The sequence below is a fragment of the Rhinoraja longicauda genome, chromosome 9 (genome assembly GCF_053455715.1).
Source record: "Rhinoraja longicauda isolate Sanriku21f chromosome 9, sRhiLon1.1, whole genome shotgun sequence".
Taxonomy (NCBI): Eukaryota; Metazoa; Chordata; class Chondrichthyes; order Rajiformes; family Arhynchobatidae; genus Rhinoraja; species Rhinoraja longicauda.
Window position 1 is genome coordinate 69,026,525 of NC_135961.1, and position 25,527 is coordinate 69,052,051.

At 46.4% G+C, this 25,527-nt stretch overlaps 1 protein-coding gene across 1 annotated transcript; it reads right to left on the reverse strand.

Annotated features, from left to right (window-relative positions):
• Positions 1 to 1,495: 1,495 nt before the first annotated feature.
• Positions 1,496 to 25,527, reverse strand: LOC144596836 (ras-related protein ORAB-1). Its single transcript, XM_078405677.1, has 6 exons — positions 25,339 to 25,527; positions 11,092 to 11,164; positions 7,504 to 7,599; positions 6,313 to 6,408; positions 3,639 to 3,770; positions 1,496 to 2,800 (listed from the first exon to the last, which is right to left on the reverse strand). Exons 1-6 carry the CDS (start codon positions 25,359 to 25,361, stop codon positions 2,603 to 2,605), a joined length of 618 nt encoding a protein of 205 aa, XP_078261803.1. The 5' UTR covers positions 25,362 to 25,527; the 3' UTR covers positions 1,496 to 2,602.

The window sequence follows — 25,527 nt, forward strand, 5'->3', positions numbered from 1 at the left end:
CTGATTGTGGATGATCAGCCATGATCACAATGAATGGCGGAGAGAAGGAATGGGTGACGTTTCGGGTCATGACCCTTCTTCATACCCTTCTTAAGTCTGAAGGGTCTCGACCCAAAACGTTGCCCATTCCTCTCTTCCAATATGCTGCCCGACCCGCTGAGTTACTCCAGCACTCTGTGAAACGTCACCTATCTGATTGTGGATGATCACAGTGAATGGCGGTGCTGGCTCGAAGGGCCAAATGGCCTCCTCCTGCACCTATTTTCGATGTTTCTTACACATTGGTACATGAGCAGCCACTTTCCTGATGAATGGCAAAGCTGGCGTGAGGCTAAATGTCTGCCTACTCAGCCAATGATGCCCTTATTGTGTCGACAAAGGTGCCCACCTTTTAACAAGCATATATGTCCCTGTGGTCAAAATGAGATGTTGAACTTCGAGGCGCTGGTACACCACCCTGTCACACAAACACCACTGGTGTTCCAGGTTGAACCTGGACTTGTTAGAACATTTAATTTTTAGCCAAGGTTTAGTTTAGTTTAGTTTAGAGATACAGTGCAGAAACAAGCCCTTCGGCCCACCGATCTCCCCACACACTAGCTGTATCCTGCACGCACCAGGGACGTGTGTAGGAAAAAACTGCAGATACTGGTATAAATCGAAGGTAGACACAAAATGCTGGAGTAACTCAGCGGGTCAGGCAGCATCTCGGGAGAGAAGGAATGTCTCCACCCGAAACGTCACCAGTTCCTTCTCTCCCGGGATGCTGCCTGACCCGCTGAGTTACTCCAGCATTTTGTGTCTACCTTCTAGCTAACAATGTTCTATTCTACATTTTCCTTCATACCCGCTTCTCCTTTCATGTCTCGTTTTCACACCTTATCCTTCCTGATCATTATGTCTCCCTCACATCCTGACTATCAGTCTGAGGAAGGGTCTCGGCCCGAAACATCACCCATTCCCTCTCTCCCGAGATGCTGCCTGACCCGCTGAGTTACTCCAGTATTTTGTGTCTCCTTCGCCCCAGAGAGAATTTTACGGAAGCCAATTAATCTACAAACCTGCAAGTCTTTGGAGTGTGGGAGGAAACCGGAGCACCCAGAGAAAACCCACACAGGTCAAGGGGAGAACGTACAAACTCCGTACAGACAGCACCCGTGGTCGGGATGGAACCCGGGTCTCTGGCGCTGTGAGACAGCAACTCTACCGATGCGCCAGGGGATTAAGAAAATAGTTTTAAAATGTTTTAGTGCAAATTAGGGTAAAACAGATGTTGTTAACGTGAGATTGTGGCTTGAAGCAGTCCAGGCGTTACCCTTGCGACGAATGGCCAAGGGAACAAAGATGGCGATGCTGTTGAAAAATACTTCATGTTAGCGACCTCTGTCCTGTCCTGTCCTTTACAGGCTCCTGTCTGCATATCAAGGCAGGAAATGAATGGAATTCAAAATGAGCACCTATCAAAGTTTATATTGAACACTTACAAAAATGAAGCCAGAAATATGGAGGAAAGTGCCATTAAGCATTTTATTTAGAATGAGTAAAAATAACTGAATTAAATCACCCTTCACCATGCTTAAAATATTTTAAATGATATGGGTCCCTCTACTAGCTCTACTATGAAGTGGTTAGCATGCCTGACAATGGTAACTGTTACCAAACTCTCTGCAGTGAGCCCAGTACCCAGATGTAGTCTCTACAATTCCACAAAAATAAAAGGAAATTCACCTGTAAAAATGTGATCGGGTTTGGAACGGCCGATCGCTGAGCAGAAAGTCCCTTTGCTCACAACGCCACTTATAAATACAAGCCACTTCCAGGGCAAAACGGGAATCACAACAGCAGTGATCTTACAGACTGAAACCTCTCATCCACAACCAAAAATCTACAACGAGATACAACACATGAGATATGCAGAATAAATTAAGACAGTTAACACTCTGCAGCCTTCCAGCCCGTTGTCCTGCAGGTCTTGAGGCTTTGCGGACCATTCTGTGCCACCAGGTTAGTTCTAAATTAAGTCTAAGTACAATATTATTAAACATTTCAGTTGTTTAATGTAATACATGTGCAACAAATTACAATATCCTGCAGCTACAAGTTATATGCAGAGAGTATGAAGGTAATGCAGTGTAATCGTATCTCTACAGAAAGTACTAGCAAAATCAGGTCCAACATAACATGACTAAATTTTATTGATGGCAATGAATAAGACAAAACACTGGCCATGACTAAACTTCACTTTCAGAGACCATCCAATGCTGACATTTAAAACATGCCATTAGAAACAAAATCATTTCTTTATAATATAAACCAACCTCATGAAAATCTGCTAACGTGAGACTTATGCACATTATTAATGACCTGCACACTTTAAAGTTTAAAACAGTTCTGAAAATGAAGTTAGACTTGAGTTGGAAATCCCAGCCAATACTGGCTTCTCAGTGCTTGATTGTGTGTCTGAAAAGGAAAGTGGGGGGAAGGGAATGGGAAGGAAGGGGGTGGGGCGAGTCTGCAGTAGTGTGGCTACTTACAGTACGGGTCAGGCAACGTTTCATACTTTTGGGCCTCTTAAATCAAATTTGTGAGATGGTGGGAATTCTTAGCAGCAGCCCCCGCTGGACGACTTGACCGGCGTGCTCTGGATGTTGACGTTCGACTTTTCCCCGCCCCCGGATGTGGCACCTGGACCCATTCGCTTCTTGATCTCAGCAGCCATCGTCATGAAGGCTTGTTCTACATTCGTCGCATTCTTTGCACTGGTTTCCAAAAACGGGATCCCCAGGGAATCTGCAAATTCCTGTCGACCAACAAAAGGGGAATGGGTTATCCAGCGGGAGCTCCATAATGTCTGAAGAAGGGTCTCCACCCCAAACGTCACCCATTCCTTCCCTCCCAGATGCTGCCTGACCCGCTGAGTTACTCCAGCATCTTGTGTCTACCTTCTAGCTAACAATGTTCCATTCTACATTTTCCATCTCCTGTGTCTCGTTTTCACACCTTATCTTTCCTTATCTCTGTGTCTCTCTCACATCCTGACTCAGTCTGAAGAAGGGTCTCGGCCCAAAACGTCACCCACCCACCTCTCCCGAGATGCTGCCTGACCCGCTGAGTTACTCCAGCATTTTGTGTCTATCTTTGGTGTAAACCAGCATCTGCAGTTCCTTCCTACACAAGCTAGGGACCAGCCAGGGGTCAATTTATAAATATACTCCAGTTGACACAATCAAACCATGACACAGCTCATTGAGTGAGGATGCACACTGCACACCAGTTCTCATAAGTCTGAAGAAGGGTCTCCACCCAAAACGTCACCCATTCCCTCTCTCCTAGACGCTGCCTGACCCGCTGAGTTACTCCAGCACTCTGTGAAACGTCACCCATTCCTTCTCTCCTAGATGCTGCCTGACCCGCTGAGTTACTCCAGCATTTTGTGATCATATCCCAAGTCTCAAGATTTTAAGGTGAAGTAATAGTTTGTGAATTCTCCGTTCTTTTGCTTGCTTTTTACCTTTAACGTTGATGAATTGCACATATTGATATATACGCACCCAGTAATGCTGTGATTAATATGTACATGGCAAAGCAAGGTTGGTTTGGCAATCAAGTATGTTAGAGATGAACAAACCACAACCTACCTTTGCTGTTGTGTAATCCACCACCTTCTTGGTTGTCAGATCACACTTGTTTCCTACCAATAACTTGTTAACATTTTCACTGGCATAACGGTCTATTTCCTGAAGCCATTGCTTTACATTGTTAAATGACTCCTAAAAGAAAAGGAACAAGGTAATGGTGAGTCTGAAGAAGGGTCTCGACCCGAAGCGTCAGATGTTCTCCACAGATGCTGCCTGACCCGCTAAGTTACTCCAGCACTCTGTGAAACGTCACCTATCCATGTTCTCCACAGATGCTGCCTGACCCGCTGAGTTACTCCAGCACTCTGTGAAACGTCACCTATCCATGTTCTCCACAGATGCTGCCTGACCCGCTGAGTTACTCCAGCACTCTGTGAAACGTCACCTATCCATGTTCTCCACAGATGCTGCCTGACCCGCTGAGTTACTCCAGCACTCTGTGAAACGTCACCTATCCATGTTCTCCACAGATGCTGCCTGACCCACTGAGTTACTCCAGCACTCTGTGAAACGTCACCTATCCATGTCCTCCAGAGATGCTGCCTGAGCCGCTGAGTTACTCCAGCACTTAGTCTTGGGCACACAGGCAAACCTCAGCTCCCTCAGGTGATCATTAAAGCTGGCCATGGCTCTACATTAAACAGCGGCACGGTGGCGCAGCGGTAGAGTTGCTGCTTTACAGCGAATGCAGCGCCGGAGACCCGGGTTCCATCCTGACTACGGGTGCCGTCTGTACGGAGTTTGTACGTTCTCCCCGTGACCTGCGTGGGTTTTCACTGAGATCTTTGGTTTCCTCCCACACTCCAAAAACGTGCAGGTTTGTAGGTTAATTGGCTTGATAAATGTAAAAATTGTCCCTAGTGTGTGTAGGATAGTGTTAATGTGCGGGGATCGCTGGGCGGCGCGGACCCGGTGGGCCGAAGGACCTGTTTCCGCGCTGTATCTCTCAACTAGAACTAAGCAGAGGTAGTTGCACCTTGGCTCACATGACGGAGTTATCAAATTGTTAGCTGTGGGTGTTAGCTGCACCTCCTGCACAACAAATCACAGGGAGCCCACAAAGACCACCAGAGTGCAAACAGGGTGCATCTTAAACATACAAATGCTGACGTCACCTGCTCTGGTGGAAAGGAATGCTGCACCTCCTGTTTTTGCCTTCAGTTGTTTCATGAGAACTTTTACATCCACCTCACAGACACCTGAGAAAGGTACCACCTCAAACATTTCAACTGCATTGTATTCTCCATTGCTCAGGTGGAATTTAAATTCACAACATTAGACAGACAAAAGACAATAGGTGCAGGAGGAGGCCATTCGGCCCTTCGAGCCAGCACCACCATTCACTGTGATCATGGCTGATCATTTTCAATCAGTACCCCATTCCTGCCTTCTCCCCATACCCCCTGACTCCGCTATCCTTAAGAGCTCTATCTAGCTCTCTCTTGAATGCATTCAGAGAATCGGCCTCCACTGCCTTCTGAGGCAGAGAATTCCACAGATTCACAACTCTCTGACTGAAAAAGATTTTCCTCATCTCCGTTCTAAATGGCCTACCCCTTATTCTTAAACTGTGGCCCCTGGTTCTGGACAACCACAACACCGGGAACATATTTCCTGCCTCTAGCCTATCCAATCCTTTAATAATCTTATACCTTTCAATAAGATCCCCTCTCATCCTTCTAAATTCCAGAGTATGCAAGGCCAGTCGCTCCAGTCTTTCAACATACGACCGGCCCTCCATTGCGGGGATTAACCTGGTGAACGTGCGCTGCACTGCACTCCCTCGATAACATTAACACAGCCTGAAACGGCAGTATTGACTGGGCTGAGCTGATGTTTCTTCCTGTAGACAGTTTGAGTCTGTGCGATCACAGCGTCAAATCATATGGAAGTCGTGCTTAATTCACGGCACTACTGGTGACCTAAGAGAGAACAGTTAAAAATAGATCCTAAAATATAACTCTACCCATGTTCATTTATACAGCTGGCCTATTTATCATCTGACCTCAAGTCGGTTTGCTCTAAATAAGAGTGATCCAAGGGCGATTATCTGTTCCTCACGCTGAAACTCTGAACATAGCATGCTAGCCTACAATTGTAATGTTAAACATTCTAACACATGATTATTAGGCAACTATAATCCAAGTCTTGGATCAGCACAGCCTCTCCACATCAAATGTTCCCATATTGATATGTTTACACCTACAAACCATGTCAGCTTGTCAAACTGCAACCTCACACTCCTGTGGCACAATGTTTGAAAACTCCCAGCTCCAACTGTGCTTGAAATAATCGCTATGTGCCAAAGATAATAAAAATAGATTTAAATTATTACATTTGATGGGGTGTTGCAGTTAAAATTTGGTAGCAGAATTATCACATCCTACCGTAGGCCATTAAATGTAATGGGAGAGATGGGAGGGCAGAAAGGTATCCGTTTATGCACTTCCATCAAATATCATGCTGTTATATGTCGACAGATACAGCATGGAAACAGGCCCTTCGGCCCACCGAGTCCGTGCTGACCGCCGGTCACCCGTTCACACACTAATTCTATGCTATCCCACTATTGATATTTCAGGGTGTAAATGACTTCATGCAAGCAGCAGGACAGATGTGTAACTATCTGCCGCCTGTATTGTTTCTGTTCTTCCAGTCGTGAGATGCATCGTACCTGGTCTGTAACATCATACACAACTATGATGCCGTGTGCCCCTCTGTAGTAACTGGAAGTGATTGTTCGAAACCGCTCCTGGCCAGCTGTGTCCCACTGCAAACAAGACAAACATTATTATCCTCAACTCTGGCTCCTGGTTTGCACACTCCACAAATTCCATTAACAGTTACACACCGATCAGCCAAAACATTATGCCCACTGACAGGCTGAGTGAATCACATTGATGATCTTGTTACAATGGCACCTGTCAAGGGGTGGGATATATTAGGCAGCAAGTGAACAGTCAGTTCTTGAAGTTGATGCATTGGATGCAGGAGAAATGGGCAGGAGTAAAGACCTGAGCGACTTTGACAAGGGCCAAATTGTTATGGCCAGACGACCGGGTCAGAGCATCTCTGAAACGGAAAGGCTTGTGGGGTGCTCCCGGTCAGCAGTGGTGAGTACCGACCGACAGTGGTCCGAGGAGGGACAAACCACAAACCGGCGACAGACAGGGTGTTGGGCGCCCAAGGCTCATCGATGTGCGAGGGCAACGAAGGCTATCCCGTCTGGTCCGAACCAACAGAAGGTCGACTGTGGCACAAGTCACAGAAAATGTTAATGGTGGTCACGGGAGGAATGTGTCACAATACACAGTGCATCGCACCCTGCTGCGTATGGGGCTGCACATGGAGGACCAACAGCATATTAGGCAGCTGGGCATAATGTTTTGGCTCATCAGGTCGTAATGTTTTGGCTGATCGGTGTATATACCAGACACAAGAATAATCGAGAATGCTTTCAGTGTGGTTTTCCATTTTACAGTTCCCTCAATAGTCCTGCATCATTTCACTGATATTGAGACCGCGGTGGGAGCGACTGTATAACTTGTGTGTTTCTAAACATGTGCCAGTCCGGACAAATTATAGAATCACACAGCACGGAAACAGGCCCTTCGGCACAACTTGCCCATGCCACCCGAGATGCCCCATCCACGCACGTCCCATTTACCTGTGCCTGGCCCACTGAACCTTTCCTATTTAAGCACCTGTCCAAGTGGTTATATTGTTCACGATAATATAGAGACAAACTTGCACATTTTTTATAAAGAAAATAAAACATAGCACAAGTTTCATGGAAATGTCCAGTCTTTTAATTTATGATGAGTAACTCAATAATCTCAGTGCTCCAGTAGTTAGAAATACTTACTATTTGAAGTTTGATGGTCTTGCCATCTAACTCTATTGTTCGAATTTTAAAATCCACGCCAATTGTACTGATATAACTTTCTGTGTAGGTATCATCCTGTAAACGAACATAATAATCAATACAAAATAAAGTTATTGCAATATTAAGTACAGTCCAACCAAAATGCAACACAATTTTGCAATCTCCATTCAGCAATAGAATTATGTGGGGAAAAAAAGACACAGAGTGCTGGAGTAACTCAGCGGGTCAGGCAGCATCTGTGGAGAACATGGATAGGTGACGTTTCACAGAGTGCTGGAGTAACTCAGCGGGTCAGGCAGCGTCTGTGGAGAACATGGATAGGTGACGTTTCACAGAGTGCTGGAGTAACTCAGCGGGTCAGGCAGCGTCTGTGGAGAACATGGATAGGTGACGTTTTAGGTCTGGACCCTTCTTCAGACTAGTGCAAGAAAATGCAGACTGGTTAACTTGAGTCTGAAGAAGGGTTCCGAGCTAAAGCATCACCCACTCTTGACCCGAAACATCACCCATTCCTTCTCTCCAGAGATGCTGCCTGACCCGCTGAGTTACTCCAGCATTTTGTGTCAACCTTCGATTTAAAGCAGCATCTGCAGTTCTTCTGCCTACAAGATAAAGGGTCATCTTTGTTCACATGTGATATGATCAGCCGCGTGCTTCAGTTGCACACGCCAGATTGCAACCTGCAGATAAAGGGTCACCTTTGTTAATGCGTGATATGATCAGCCGCGTGCTTCAGTTGCACACGCCAGATTGCAACTTGCAGATACGTTGGAGTATTGTTTTCAGAACACTATTCTGTAACCAGTGTCGATCAATTGACCTCCTGGTGCTGGACTAGAGGGGGGATTTACCTCAACCTATTTTAGAGAGGTGTGATCTTCTCCCTGTCTGCCAGCGGGTTTTACAGACAGGCAGTCTCTGGGTTATGAACGCGGTCAGTCCCTGAGAACCGCATAACCCAACTTCTTTGTAAGTTGGCAATGACCAAAAGCAGTGTGTGTGTGAGGGGTGACACAGGCAGCTGTGAGGGGAGATGGAGCAGGCTTGGGAAGAGCAGCCAGACTCAGAGACACAATCAGCCAGCCGGTATTGTGGCTCAACACAGCCGGTAATTGTTGCGGCTCATTCACACGTCTGGGTGCCCATGAGTTGAGCGTTGGTCATGGCATCCTACAGGTGGCCAACAGTAAGCCGCCGGAGAGCTGAGATACCGGCCCACAAAGTCAGCCTGGGTTGTCCACGTGGGGAATGTATGTGCTGGCTCCGGCCGGGCCGGGATGGAGTTCCACAGCCCAGGCTGCAGGGCGAAGCCTCCACCTGCCAAGCAGCCATGGATATCAGTGCAAACGGCAGCGAGCCACAGTGAGCTGCAGCTCGTCTCCGGCCACGTGATCACGCACATTCAATGCCTTTCCACTTACCATACTTCCAGTTTGCGATGGGGTTCTCTGAACGTAACCCCATCATAGGTTGATGACCACCTGCTGTGTCTAACTCAGATATTCAAAAACTGCTGTATAGTTCCTTTCCAGTGATTGAGAATATATTCCAGGCACGTTTTGAACCAAATCCCAAAGAGGAGGTTATCAGGGGAGGGGAAGGTTGCCAAAGAGGTTCATTCATCACATGCATACAGCCAAGATCAGACGGTTCAGAGATTCAGGAGTAGACACAGAATACTGGAGTAACTCAGCGTGTCAGGCAGCATCTCTGGAGAGAAGGAATGGATGACCACCCGAAACGTCACCCATTCCTTCTCTCCCAAGATGCTGCCTGACACGCTGAGGTACTCCAGCATTTTGTGTCTACCTTTGATTTTAACCAGCATCTGCAGTTCATTTCCTACACATTGAGAGACTCGGGAGTTGCAAGGGTGCGCAGTTATGTGGCCACTCTCTGCACGCTGTTCCAGACGAGCATCTATTATACTCATGTACGGTGGGATGTGACTGGGTAGCACAGAGAACACACTACTCACGGTAGATCTGCACACGTGACAATAATGCACTAAACTAACATTAAACTAAAGATCCCACTGAAGGAGTTATATTTCCACTCCAAGTGAGAAAGTAGAAACCTACCCACATATCGTCACTAGAGTTTTTAATATACGACCACCAACATTCAATAGGAAAATGTGGTAATCCAAGAGGTTATGGGGAGAATCTCTTGGATCAGCCATGATCGAATGGCGGAGTAGGCTCGATGGGCCGAATGGCCTAATTCTACTCCCATAACTTATGAACTTATGTGATGCTGCCTGACCCGCTGAGTTACATTCTCTAAGGACTGCATTTCCACTAGTGGGAGCATCTAGGACCAGAGGGCACAGCCTCAGAATTAAAGGACGTTCTTTTAGGAAGGAGATGAGAAGCAATTTCTTTAGTCAGGGGGTGGTGAATCTGTGGAATTCTTTGCCACAGAAGATTGTAGTGGCCATCAGTGAAAATTTTTACGGCAAAGATAGATTTTTGATTAGTACGGGTGTCAGGGGTTATGGGGAGAAGGCAGGAGATTGGGGATAGGAGAGGGAGATAGATCAGCCATGATTGAATGGTGTAGACTTGATGGGCCGAATGGTCTAGTTCTGTTCCTATCACTGCATGTTTCTTTTTTTTTTTCCTAATCAGATGTGCAGCACTTTGGTCAACGTGGGTTGTTTTTAAATGTGCTATACAAATAAAATTGACTTGACTTGACTTATGAACTTTATGAACATTTTAAAGCCTACAGAAAAACAACATGCTTTATAATTACTTTTTCCCATTCTAATTTTCCTTCGATGTTGGTCACACATTTAAACCCACAAGAACTAGGGGTTACTGGTGTGTGGCTCAGAACGTTCTCTCCAGATTCATTGAAGGTGGCCTTCCTTGCTGCTATTTACACCAGCCCATATTTCACTCTGTTCAAAACTAAGCACACACTGTGCCTTCACTCATTCCTCTGATCTTAATGACAACACTGCTGTATCAACGTATCCTGGAAGAAACCCGACTGAGAGAGACACAAAATCACTTTATTCACAAAATGCTGGAGTAACTCAGCGGGTCAGGCAGCATCTGTGGAGAACATGGATAGGTGACGTTTCAGAGTGCTGGAGTAACTCAGCGGGTCGGGCAGCATCTGTGGAGAACATGGATAGGTGACGTTTCACAGAGTGCTGGAGTAACTCAGCGGGTCAGGCAGCATCTGTGGAGAACATGGATAGGTGACGTTTCACAGAGTGCTGGAGTAACTCAGCGGGTCGGGCAGCATCTCTGGGCCTTCACTCCGTCTGAAGAAAGGTTCCCGACCCGAAATGTCACCCATTCCTTCTTTCCAGAGATGCTGCCTGTCCCGCTGAGTTACTCCAGCATTTTGTGTCTATCTTCGGATTAAACCAGCATCTGCAGTTCCTTCCTGCAAGAAACCTGAGTGAAATGGCTGTGTGTTCCTTCAAGTGCCACTGCAGAAAGCTAGCCCAATTTTACAGCACTGAATCCAAAAAGACCACATTATCAATTGGTCACTTTTCATAGAACTGATAAATGAAATCTAAATGCTCAAGGTGAAAGTGTTACTTACTGCAAATCTGAGGAGAAGGCAAGATTTCCCAACACCGGAGTCTCCAATAAGCAGCAGCTTGAATAAATAGTCACTAAAAGAGATGGACACACAAAATGTTATCATAAGGCTGCATTGAACATGCACTATTCAGTGCTAACATACAGCATTGAGCAAAGTTGCATTAATTTACAGCAAGTTACAAGCTGTTGTGTCCGCACAAACATACTGTTCTCCCCACCTGTACAACAGCTTCTGTGGACACCAACAAACCATTGTAGATAGACACAAAAAGCTGGAGTAACTCAGCGGGTCAGGCAGCATCTCTGGAGAGAAGGAAGGCATTCCTTCTATCCAGAGATTCTGCCTGAACCACTGTTACTCCAGCTTTTTGTGTATATCTTCGGTGAAAACCAGCATCTGCAGTTCCTTCCTAAACAAACCATTGTATCTCATTACAGTGACTATATTGTACAACAAGGTGACAATCCGTGGGGTGTCACCTTGTCGTGGTGAAGCTCGTGTGGTCCTGAGATCCTGAGAGCGATGCCGTCTGGAGCTACACTGCTGGTGGGGTCACCCATGGGGGTAAGGTCGAGGGGGAGGTCCCTGACAAAGAGCGATCCGACCAAGACCTCCACGGTGGAACAGGCGGAGGGAGGATGATGGCTGACTTTAGTGGAGCGTCACAACGTCTGGGAAGGCGGATGGATGAAGGCTGAAGCAGAAAAGGGTCCCCGGTCGTCTTGGACTCCACGCCACTGGATCCTGACCCAGATCTGTCAAGGACCGTGTGGTGGCTGTCTGTGCACCAGTCTCCCCACGTTAAACAAAGTCACGCACAGGCGTCCGACCCTATGGAGAGGACAGTCACACTCGCATCCAGTGACTGCTGATGGTGAGTACATGGGAACCTTGTGCCTTGTGTTGAAGGGTTGAGTGAATAGCTTTCACTTGAAACATTATTGGATGAAGAGACCCATGTTCTGAAATGCCTGGGTTGGAAACCTGTCTGATGGGCATATGTCATCTTTGCAACAGAGAGGATGCAGAGTGGTTGAATTAGATCAAGATCAAAGAAGATGTCAATGTTGGAAACAGCCTTGTTCAAAGATGACAGCGACCCGGAGCCCAAATAGAACTGAAGTTAATGCTTCAAGAGACAGCATCTTGCTGCTGGCTGGAATGAAGCCTTGCACAATGGAAGATGGGCGTACTTATGGAAGTGAGTCACCTTAACCTTAGATCATCACTGCAGGTGGTCAGCAGGGCTGATTATTATACCCAGAACTACTCCAAACACTTTTATCGTTTAGTTTAGAGATACAGCGCAGAAACAGGCCCTTTCGGCCCACTGGGTCCAACCCCGCCCAGCGATCTCCACACACTAACACTATCCTACACCCACTAGGGACAATTTTTACATTTACCAAACCAATTAACCTACAAACCTGCAAGTCTTTGGAGTGTGGGAGGAAACCGAAGATCTCGGAGAAAACCCGCGCAGGTCACGGGGAGAACGTACAAACTCCGTACAGACAGCGCCCGTAGTCGGGATGGAACCTGGGTCTCCGGCGCTGCATTTGCTGTAAAGCAGCAACTCTACCGCTGCACCAACCTACCCTCAAACATAAGGTCAGAAATGGGAAGTTTACTCAGTAATGCAATGTTCAAGTTCATTCACAGATTAGAGAATGAAGCCACTTATCTGTGGAGGAAATGGACAAACAGCATCTTGGTTTGGTGCTTTCAGAAAGCCCAGTTCCTCCAGCAACTCCTTTTTGCTCTAGTTCTAACATGATATTCCTTTTTAGGATCTTATGTTTCAATGAAATCAACCCCATTATTCTTAATCTCAAAGAATAATCTAACTATTCTTAGACATTTGGGATAGGAATGTCTAAACAGTCTGGAAACTGTTGGAAACAGTCGAGTGAATCTCTGCTGGAGTGCCTCCAATCCTCTCTTACAAAAGCGTGGTGAACCGTGCACAGTGTGGTGAGAGTAGCATCACTAACCCTCCACAACTGCACCAATGCTTAAGGTAGACACACAATGCTGGAGTAACTCAAAGTGTCAGGCAGCATCTCGGGAGAGAAGGAATGGGTGACGTTTCGGGTCAAGACCCTTCTTCAGACTGATGTCAGGGGAGGGGGCTGGACATTGTCCCGAAACGTCACCCATTCCTTCTCTCCCTTGATGCTGCCTGACCCGCTGAGTTACTCTAGCATTTTATGTCCACCTTCGATTTTAACCAGCATCTGCAGTTTTTTTCCTACACAACCTCTCTCTCCCTTGGTATAATGTGCCATTTTTCTCGCTACATACTTACTGAAACCATGCTTTAACTGCCCCAGGCCCACCAGATCCATCTCCTCCAAAAACACATCAACTTCAGCCAGAATTGATGCACTGGACTCCAAATTCCTCAGCACATTCACCCCCAATCACCTCCTGAAGACGCCAACTCAACAAAAGCCAATTGTATTACACATTACTCCAGAATTACTTTAAAAATTTCAGTCCACTTACAGAGGGTTTTGATTTTTATGAATATATTGAGTGCTTGCACTATTTTTGTGAAAATGCCACTTTACCCATTTACTATTTTGCACCAATCTAGCATTCTTTCAAGAGAAATATTATACATGTCTCAAATTACTACATTCCACAACAGACCATTCTGAATGAGTTAAGCAAATTAGTTGTGTCCAGACATAACTAATTTTGCAGAATCAAGCGATTGATCTGACATTTATTCACAAAAGCAGGAGTAACTCAGCAGGTCAGGCAGCATCTCAGGGGAGAAGGAATGGGTGACGTTTCGGGTCGAGACCCTTCTTCAGACTGATGTCAGAGGAGGGGGCTGAAACGTCACCAATCCTTCTCTCCCTAGATGCTGCCTGACCCGCTGAGTAACTCCAGTTTTTTGTGTCGACCTAATTGATCTGACATTCCAGAATAAGGAATGTGACATCCATTGAAATGTGAACATTTGCAGAAGGCCAAACATTGGGATGGGATATTTCTGCTCACTCAGTCTTCTTTTCACTATTTGTTTCTAATCTCAGACTGGTTTCAGAGTTCAAAACTAAACTTAGACATTGGAGCCCTCAGAAAATAATGTCGAAAATTCAATTGAACATAAAGAATTATAGTTTGTTTTGTTCAAAGAACAAAATTATTACAATATGTCCCAATGAATCTCTTGGAAAGATTTGGCAATAAATAATGCATTTAGATTCAGCTTTTAAAGAGGATGTTATTACACTTAAGTATAATTAGTCGAATAGCAAGTGAACATGATGATGTCCATAATAGTTTCAAATACCAATGGAAGAGAAAGGAGATCGTTAGTAGAGAGAAGCGTGTGAGACTAGGATCGCAGCACACAAGTCAAACCATCCCGAACGGTACAAGTAAGCCGTTATGATCTTTGCAAAGGCATCAAGAATGCCAAGAGACAATGCCGGGACAAACTGGAGTCCCAGTATAAACATGTGGACAGCCGCAGACTGTGGCAAGGCCCGAATACTATAACTATAGACAACATCACCACGGCCCTCCCTAATAACAGAGCGTTCTGTGCTCGCTCTGAACAAAAGGCCAACGTGCCGATGACATCCGCGCCACAAGACTCGAGCGTGTCCCCTCCCGGGGTCACTGTTTGAGAGGTTACACCGGCCTTCCTGAGGGTGAACCCATGGAAAGCAACTGGCCCAGACGGAGTCCCTGACCGCGTCCTTCGTAGCTGCGCAGACCACGAGCAGGAGTGCTCACGGACAGGTTCAATTTCTCCCTCTTCCATTCTGACCTACCCACCTGCTGCAAGAAGACCAATATCACGGTTCTCATGCCTTAATGAGTACCATCCAGTAGCCTTGACATCCACCATCTTTGCTTTGCATCATCCATATCAAGTGCTTTGAGAGGCTGCACATGGAATGCATTCACCTTGATTCTACATGGCAACAGACTCGTCTTGTGACCATGAAGGCTGAACGTCCCATCCGTAATAATCTGTCAATTCCTCTGACAATCGTATATATTCTCCAAGTGCGATCTCAGACATATTGTGTAAATTCTTGGCAAACTGACAATGTTTGCCTTACAAACAGCTTGCTCTGCCTGCGTGTTCACTTTGTGTTTCCTGTACCAACACACCCATATCAGTCTGCGCAGTGTAATCAGTTCCTCACCATTTAAAATACATTCTACTGCAACCTCATGTTTCCCCTCTGCGTCCTCCATCTGTCAACCACTGATCCAACTTTAACTTGTCCACATCATTCTGCACATGACAGTGTTCTCACTTTTCACCAAGCTCTTTATCACGATTCTAAATCATTAACAGCAAACAAACAAGCATCTAATAAGTACACCTGTGGCGCCACACTAATAATAGCCTGACAACCTGGAAGAAGTTGCTAATTCCTTCGGATCTCTTTCCTTTCCTTTAAGTAATCCTTTATTGACACCAATATTTTACTCCACATTCCTAAAGGCCCAGGAATTTATCTTGGGTTTAAACAATCTTTTAAATAGACACGGATGAAAATCCAGATAAACTCGATTGACGAGTAATCCTAAATTTGTTGAACAGGATTGGCACTTCATTAAATCATGGCAATTCAGTTTAATTGTAATTTGTTTTATTTAAATGGCCACACAACATAGATCTTGCTGTAAATGTATCAGGCAGAGGTGTGTCTGCAGTGCACTGATTGCAGGAAGCATATCCTTTCACTTGGTGCAGAGAAAGGTTGTCCAATGAGGAAAGATTGGGCCCATGCATGCTGGAGTAGAGAAGAATAAGAGGTGATCTTGGTGAAAGTCACTATATTCCAATGGACTCGAGGGCTCCCTACAGGAACGCATAGATGCTCACTTCACACTGAGAACTCCTTCCCTGAGGGTATTACAAAATGCTGGAGTAACTCAGCAGGTCAGGCAACATCTAGGAGAGAGGGAATGGGTGACGTTTCGGGTCGAGACCCTTCCCTGAGGATGCTGACTACTTGGAAGTATCCGCCAGAGTCACTCAATATTCAAGGCTGAGAAATTTTAACACGACATGAGATTTAAAAATTGTTGGAGTAAAGCTGAAGAGTGGAGTGGACACTAGGAAAACATCAGCATGATCATCATGAATGGCTGGGCAGGCTCGAGGCCCACTGAATGACTCATTCATCATGACTCATTTCAGCATTTCTCAGACGACTGTTAATTGTCTGTGATATAAAAGGCACAGTGCTGGAGTAACTCAGCGGGTCAGGCAGCATCTGTGGAGAACATGGATTGGTGACGTTTCACAGAGTGCTGGAGTAACTCAGCGGGTCAGGCAGCATCTGTGGAGAACATGGATTGGTGACGTTTCAGAGTGCTGGAGTAACTCAGCGGGTCAGGCAACATCTGTGGAGAACATGGATAGGTGACGTTTCAGAGTGCTGGAGTAACTCAGCGGGTCAGGCAGCATCTGTGGAGAACATGGATAGGTGACGTTTTACAGAGTGCTGGAGTAACTCAGCGGGTCAGGCAGCATCTCTGGAGAACATGGATAGGTGACGTTTCAGAATGCTCCCTGCTTAAGTAGCAATGTTCCCCTTTCTACCTTAAAATACTCTGGGATTAATCAAGAATTGGTGCAAACAAATGAAAACTTAGTTCAAGGAAGACATCTCCCAGACTGGTCTGTAAGTAAAGTCCATAAAACAGGTTTCAAGTCTCCATCTCAAGTGTGGAAGCTGAAATATTATTTAGATACTTAACATGACAGATGTTCAATATCTTTCAATTTCTTTGTAAGTTGCGGGCAATAAACTACATACATCGGCAAAACTAGTGACCTATAACAGTGGTGCTGAACACTGCAAAATAACCAGGAGAAACTTGGGGCAGGGCATAAGGATTAAAGGCCATCAGAACAGGTCTGAGAATCGTAGACAAACAGGGAGTACTGTAGAGTTACCATCCTTGGGAATGATCAGCAGATAGAGGTTTCCCTCACAATCGCACTTGGAATATTGTGAGCAATTTTGGGCCCCATATCTGAGGAAAGATGTGCTGGCTCTGGAGAGGGTCCAGAGGAGGTTTACGAGAATGATCCCAGGAATGAGTGGGTTAGCCTATGATGAGCGTTTGACAACACTGGGCCTGTTATCGCTGGAGTTTAGAAGGTTGAGGGGGGACCTCATTGAAACTTACTGAATAGTGAAAGTGGATGTGGAGAGGATGTTTCCACTGGTGGGAGAGTCTAGGGCCAGAGGGCACAGCCTCAGAACTAAAGGGCAGTCTTTTAGAAAGGAGGTGTGGAGGAACTTCTTTAGTCAGAGGTTAGTTAATTTGTGGAACTCAATGCCACAGAGGCCAGTGGTGGCCAAGTCAGCAGATATTTTTTTAAGGCAGAGATAGACACATTCTTGATTAGAACGGGCGTCAAGGGTTATGGGGAGAAGGCAGGAAAATGGGATTAGGAGGGAGGGATAAGCCATGATTGAATGGCGGAGTGGACTCGATGGGCCGAATGGCCTAATTCTACTCCAAAACTTGTGTACTTGTGAATTAACCTGCAGAGTCTAAATGTCATTCAAAACTGTGGGCCAGAATATTCCATGTATGGCATTTTGGTACAGAGTTAAAACAAGTTAGACAATAGGTGCAGGAGGAGGCCATTCAGCCCTTCGAGCCAGCAGCGCCATTCAATGTGATCATGGCTGATCATTCTCAATCAGTACCCCGTTCCTGCCTTCTCCCAATACCCCCTGACTCCGCTATCCTTAAGAGCTCTATCTAGCTCTCTCTTGAATGCATTCAGAGAATTGGCCCCCACTGCCTTCTGAGGCAGAGAATTCCACAGATTCACAACTCTCTGACTGAAGTTGGGGGTTTAGACTTAGCAAGAACCTTTGATGTCCAACCGAGCAACTAATGGTCAATGGATACATTCATAAAACAAATCTTTTCCCCCAACATTATCAAGACACCCATCTAGTACACAGAGGTTTGTGGTTAGATACCATCTTGACTATATACTCAATGCTGGTAGCACCTCAAGTTCAAAATATCCATTTTAATTCTCTCAGAGGCGGTGGATTTTGTAAACACAATCTGACAAGTCACAAAGACGCCTTGTCATGGAGTGTTTTTAAAACTATAAGAGAAACTATCACGAGTTATTATTACATCCAATCCCAAATCCACCAGACTATTTCAAGCAGGATTACACATTCAATCCTAACGTTCATTATTTAGTAACAAGATTATATGTCAGTGATTACACCAATTGAATATTGTACATCACATTAACTGTATTGTTTTCACTCTGAACAAAACATCTGCATTAACAAACAGAGGAAGTAACTCATATAATATAATAGACAAAAACCTGGAGTAACTCAGCGGGTCAGGCAGCATCCCTGGAGAAAAGGAATAGGTGATATTTCGGGTCGGGACCCTTCTTCTCGATCAGAAACGTCACCTATCCATGTTCTCCACAGATGCTGCCTGACCCGCTGAGTTACTCCAGCACTCTGTGAAACGTCACCTATCCATGTTCTCTACAGATGCTGCCTGACCCGCTGAGTTACTCCAGCAATAATGTCCTTCCTCAAATTAGGATACCAAAATTGCACACAATACTCCAGGTGCGGTCTCACCAGGGCCCTGTATAACTGAAATAGGTCCTCCTTGCTCCTAAACACAAATCCTCTCACAATGAAGGCCAATGAAGATAAGCTTTCTTCACTGCCTGCTGTACCTGCATGCTTACTTTCAGCGACTTATGTACAAGCACACCTAGGTCTCGTACATCAGTCAATCTTCCGGTTAAACTAGCATCTGCAGTTTCTTCCTACACAAGTAGCCCCATATGCTTTCCTACTTGCTGGTTAACATCTTACACATATATAACTCACTCCCATATCTTATACAAAGGTCACACTGTAAGAAGAGTTTAATTGCACCTGAGAGGCTGGTTTGCATTGTGAGATAAACAGGAAGCTTTTCCCAATGGCAGAGCGAGCTAAAACTAGAGGGTGGAGATTGAGAAGAAATGCAAGATGGTTATTTTCCACCCAGAGGGTGGTTGGAATCTGGAAAGCACAGCCCATGTGAGTGGTGGAGCAGCTACTCTCAGGGTATTATCCAGAGGAAGGTTTGATCGCCAGGGCAAAGAATGTCACGGGTCCAGTGCTGGAAACGTGTTCAGTATAGGTGAGACTAAAGTAAAAACAGTCAATGATGCAAATACTCACAGGTCAGGCCACACCTGTGCAAAGAAAAACACTTTAGTTAACTCTTTCTCTTCCCACAGTGGCCTGGCCTGCTGAGTACATTCAACATTGCCTGCTTTTATATTAAGTTTCCAGTATGGATAGTTTTTTGATGTTTCACGTAGATGCGTACTTGAAGAGTGTGTCATCTAATGTGCAACCAGTGCCAGTCACCTCCCATTGCTACAGCCCTATTGTTTATCACACTATGTAAACCACCCTCTCCAGTGCAGTCAGGCTGTTCTGACAGTGTGACGTTTGGATAAACCCAAGGTACGGGAGCAACTGCCGAGAGGCCGGGTGAACAAGAGGCAAATGTTCAGTCCATGGGTGACAACGGGTGGCAGCAGCAAATGGCTGACACATGCTCACTGATGCACAATATTGTGGTCAAAGGTTACATATTTCATAACTTCCATCCAACTGCACTTCAAAGTTACCTGTCAGCACTGTCCATACTTCCAAACAGCGCAGGAGGCCATTCGGCCCCTTGAACAGGTGCTGAGCGTGAGAGCAATGCCATTCACACATCCAATTCCCTGTAGCCTCCCCTCGCACGCCAGACATATGGTCATTAGTAATGGGAGTAGAATCAGGCCATTCAGCCCATCAAGTCTACTCCGCCATTCAATCACAGCTGATCTATCTCTCCCTCCTAACCCCATCTGCCTTCTCCCCATAACCGCTCACACCTGTACTAATCAAGAATCTATCCATCTCTGCCTTAAAAATATCCACCGACTTGGCCTCCACAGCCTTCTGTAGCAAAGAATTCCAGATTCACCATCCTCTGACAAAAGAAAATTCTCCTCATCTCCTTCCTAAAAGAACATCCTTTAATTCTGAGGCTACGACCTCTAGTCCTAGACTCTCCCACATCCACTCTACCCAAGCCTTTCACTATTCTGCATGTTATTCAGTCCACTAAGAAGCATCCGATGGCGTACCAAGGAGCACATTCAGCAACAGACTGGTCCCACCAAGATGCAGCACAGAACGCCACAGGAGACCCTTCTTCCCTGTGGCTATCAAACCGTAGAACCCCTTCCCCTTCTGTCGTGGGGGAGACGGAGACTGAGACTGACTCCCCTCCCTCCCCTATCTTTTCACATCCCCAATCCTCACTTTAATTTCACGTTTGATGTATCTTGTGTTTTATGACTGTTGGCAGATCAATTTCCCTCCTGGGATAAATAACGTTCTATTGTATCATATCGAATCGTATTTACCTTTAGGGTAGGTGGAACCACCTAGAGCTCTGAATTATCCAAACAACCAGAAACATTGGGGGTGTGTGGAGGAAGCCGGAGTGCCGGGGATAACCCAGGCAGCCATGGGGAGAACGTGCAAATTCCACACAGGCACAACTGAAGGGAATCACGCCCAGTTTGTGAGCTGTGAGGCACTGTACTGTGGCTCCATTGTTAGCTTCTGAATCAGATGGTTTATGGCTCCCAAGTCAGTGTTTACACAATCACAACTGACAATCCGCTGCATTACATCGAGGAAGCTACAGCATCACAAAGAAACGTTCAAGCAGTTTGAACTGGAGGACACGGAACATAGTACAGCACGGAAACAGGCCCTTCAGCCCACAATGTCCGTGCCCAGATTAATTAATCTCCTCTCCCTTCATATCCATGTGACGCCTTGAATTATTTATCAAACTATATTATTGCTGCTGAGTTTTGATAGCAATACAGGGTATCTGCAAACGCAACACATTTAATCTGCCACCGTCTTTCAGTGGAGCTGGCCATTTAATTAGGAACCAAACAATACTACAAGTGAGAGTTGTTTAAATTACATTTGAACGACTAAATGATAAGAGTTGGAAGCAGGGGGAAGCCATCAAGCCCTTCACGTTTGCTCAGCCATTCATCAGGTTTATGGCTGATCCTTCAACCCACCTCCACTTCCCTGAACAATCCTTCTATTACAAGCAGAACAGGCAGCATCTGTGGAGGGAATGGATAGGTGATGCTTCAGGTCGGGATTCTTCCTCTCGTGCCCTCTATCAATTAGATCCCTTACATGTTGGAAAAAAACTGCAGATGCTGGTTTAAATTGAAGGTTTAACAAAATGCTGGAGTAACTCAGCGGGTCAGGCAGCAACTGGGGAGAGAAGGAATGGGTGATGTTTCGGGTCGAGACCCTTCTTTAGCCTTTTACATGGTTTCTTTGCATCAAGCTCTTCTTTGAATGAACTCAAAGGTTGAGCCTCCGCAATCCCTCAGGGAAGAACTATCACCCTCAAATTTCAGATATTTCCCCATGCTCAGACGTAATGAGCCGAGCCATCATTATTCAACTGCTCCCCTTGTTGCCAGGCACGTCATCAGGAAGAAACACCTTTCCCAAATGCAGCCGTCCCGTTTCAAAGGGAGCTTCTTTCATTGATCTGAAGGCGTGAGAATGGTCTCCACTCACACGGCAAGTCTGCCACTCCAGGAACCCGCTGGTAAACCTTCACTGGGCTTCTCCAGTGGACAAGCAGACCAAAACTACACAGCTGCAGCCCCACTCAATCGCAGCAAGGCATCTTCACTCCACCATTCAAATCCTTACGCAATAAAAATCTGCAATCCAATTGACTTCCGAATTGCTTGCTGGACCTGCATGTTGCTTTTCAATCACTTGTACCCAAGGACTCCTTGGGCCATTTGAACATTAAACTGTGACAGATTGGGAAATATTAATAGTGTTGTCATTAACTGCTTTCAGGGAAGTGATCCCTGCAGCGGCTGCCATCCAGTAGCCAGTGGGAAGGTTATATACAAGCCTGTACATGAAGCACCTACATTGCCGCGCAGAGATGAGCCACACTCTTGGCATCTCCAGCAGGTAAATTCTGCAATCTCTGTGAATCTCACCACCACTTCACCACATCATAAACTAAAGCGATAGATTTTAAATGACTGCCAATGGTTCGACTAGCTTTGTAACTCCAGAATTCCTGTTGAATCCCACTCATGAATAGTATTATATAATTTCACATTAGTTTGATTTACATCTGGCCCAATGTGGATCAAATTGAAAAGGGCCAGGAAGAACACACCGAAAATGTGTAAATGTGCATTTGGAAAAAGTAGAGGCTGTAAATTGTGGACCACAATTATATGTCTGACTCAAACTTATTCTTTGAACCCTGGAAAAGATTTTTAAATAAATGTTCCTAAAGGGACAATTTTCCGAAACACAATGTGGATTTTCACATTTATCAGGAAGGAACTCTGCTCCACATCTCTCTGAAATGCTTGGACAAGCATAACTAGGCATAGGAAGCAAGGAAAGCCTAGCCACGAGTTTTGGATTGCTCGTGGACACACATTTTAAGTAACAATTTCATAAAGAAAAACTAAGAATGTGAATGCATTACCTTCAACTCAGAGCTGAGTATCTGGCAGTGGACTGTCACAACCAGACACATATATACACGAGATCCACAGCAACTACCAGTTGCTCCTTCATTTCTCTTTCCGTTACAAAGCGTACGTTCCGTTACATATAAAATTATAAAAGTACACAAGCTAGATGCAAGAAAAATGGTCCCAATGCTGGGGGAGTCCAGAACCAGGAGCCACAGTCTAAGAATAATGGGGAGGCCATTTAAAACTGAGGTGAGAATAAACGTTTTCACCCAGAGAGTCGTGAATTTGTGGAATTCTCTGCCACTGAAGGCAGTGGAGGCCAATTCACTGGATGAATTTAAGAGAATTAGATAGAGCTCTAGGCTAGTGGAATCAAGGGATATGGGGAGAAGGCAGGCACGGGTTACTGATTGTGGATGATCAGCCATGATCACAATGAATGGCGGTGCTGGCTTGAAGGGCCAAATGACCTCCTCCTGCACCTGTTTTCTCTGTTTCTATAGCCTGCAGAGATGCCCAGATCTTCAGGAAGGATGTTTCCTCAGACATGGAGAAGCTCTGCTGACACACTATCTGTTATTGTGCAACAACAGGCTTGAGGAATGCTAGATGCACCCAGGCCCTGACCACAACAGCAGGAAGTCAGCAGCTAACAGATAGTGTTGCAAGACCCCAGGGCAGGACTGGGGACATCGTCACGTCCCTGTCACATGCACTCACGGGGGGAGTCTTTGGAGGGTGGAGTGGTGTAACAATCGTCAAACAGGAGAGGGGGGGGATACACAGCCAGGGTCAAAAAGGATGGGGATGCAGCACTTGACAAAAGGTGGGGGTGGAGGCAGAGCACCTGTCAAAAGGTGGAGGCAGAGCACCTGTCAAAAGGTGGGGGAAGAGCACCTGTCAAAAGGTGGGGGTGGGGGGAGGACAGAGCACCTGTCAAAAGGTGGGGGGCAGAGCACTTGTCAAAAGGTGGGGGTGCGGGCAGAGCACCTGTCAAAAGGTGGGGGTGGGGCACATACCCTGTCCAACCCACAAATCTCTCCCGCATCTTTTTCTAACTTAATGCCATCGTTCCTGCAGCTGGGTGACCAGATCTGTACAAAGTACTCTGAGTGTGATCCCATACAATGGATTGAATTAGAGGGGGAGGTTGTACACGCTGGGACTATTGTCTTTGGAGTGTTCGAGGCTGAGGGCTGAACATTGAAGTGTACAATTAATTCACGGATAAAATGAATGCTCAGTCTTTAGCCTAGGGTAGAGGATTCTAAAACTAGAGGGCACAGGCTTAAGGTGAGAGGGGAGAGATTTAAGAGGGGCAACTTTTTCACTCAGAGGGTGGTCTATCTGGAATCAGCTGCCAGAGAAGCTCGAGAAGCGGTAACAATTACGACTTTTCAAAGGTATTTGGATAGGAAGGGTGAAGAGGAACATGGGTCAAATACCCTTCCCAGTTTAATGACATCCTTCCTCTAGCAGGGTGGCCAGAACTCCAAGTGTGATCTCACCAAAAACTTCTACAGCTGTATTATTATGCCCCAACATTGTACTCAATGCCCTTCCCATGGGCACCAAACATCTTGTGCGCTGGTCTCATCCCAAAACGTCACCCATTCCTTCTCTCCAGTGATACTGCCTGTCCCGCTGAGGTATTCCAGCATCTGCGGTTCTTTCCGACACATCTTGTACACTGCTTTGTCTGAATGGGCCCTTCTACTTACCTGTGGTTCCTCTTGCGTAAACTTACAACCTAAAGGTATGATAATTGAGCTATCCGATTTTAGATAACTAACCTACAAGTAATGTGCAGGAAAGAACTGCAGATGTAGGTTTATATCGAAGATAGACACAAAATGCTGGAGTACCTCAGCGGGACAGGCAGCATCTCTGGAGACAAGGAACATTAACCTATAAGTAATGCTTCCTTCCTTTCTCCCCCTCCCTCCCCCCCACCTAATCCCAGTTCCCCACATAGACTCACACCTATTTCCCCTCTCCCCTTCCACTTAGATCCTTCCTCTGGCATCACAATTCGTAACTCTCCAATCCTTTTGTCACACGTCTTCTGTCCTTTCATCTCTGGCCTTTGTCCAACCATCTGTCCTTTCACCATTATCTACCTATGGCGCAGTTGTAAGAAACAAGGAGCTGGAAATGCTGGTTTACAAAAAGGACACAGAGTGCTGGAGACACTCAGCGGGTCAGGCAGCATCTGTGGAGAACATGGGTAGGTGACGTTTCGGGTCGAGACCCTTCTACGCACTGTCCATGTTCTCCAGCGATGCTGCCTGACCCGCTGAGTTACTCCAGCACTGTGTGTCCCCACCCCAGGCTGTCATGGCAGGCAGGCCGGCCGGCCGGCCTCTCCCTGCCCTGGCCTGGGCTCTCCCGGCCGCCACTCCCTCGGGCTTCGCAGCCGGGTAGAGATGCCCGAGGAGGGGAGAAGATAGTCCGGGCCCTGCCTGTCACCCTCCCCACAGGCCCCGGGCCGAGAAAAGTCCTGGCCCTCATTGTCACTGTCACCCTCGCCTCGGGCTCCGGCCCTGTCCCCGTCCCCGTCCCCGTCCCCGTCCCCACCACAGGCCCCAGGCCTCGCTCGGGCCCAGCGGACGCGAACCCGCACTTACTATTCGGGATTCATGGTTGACATGTCCGTGTGGGCGGCGCGGTGTGGGGTTCGGATCAGCGTGTGCTGCTGCCCCGGTCGGGCCGTGGGTGGCGGTGGCGGTGCTGAAAGGGGGACGCGGGGCCGACACAATCAGCGAGTCCCGTCTGTCACTGCCCAAAATGGCGGCGCCTCCAACCCGGAAATAACA

Coding starts and splice junctions, on each gene's coding strand:
- LOC144596836 (XM_078405677.1), bottom strand. CDS start 25,361: ATGTCAACCATGAATCCCGAATA. Junction 3,771..6,312: donor TGTATGATGTTACAGACCAG/GTACGATGCATC, acceptor CTTTTCTTTTAG/GAGTCATTTAACAATGTAAA. Junction 2,801..3,638: donor TGGATTACACAACAGCAAAG/GTAGGTTGTGGT, acceptor GTTGGTCGACAG/GAATTTGCAGATTCCCTGGG.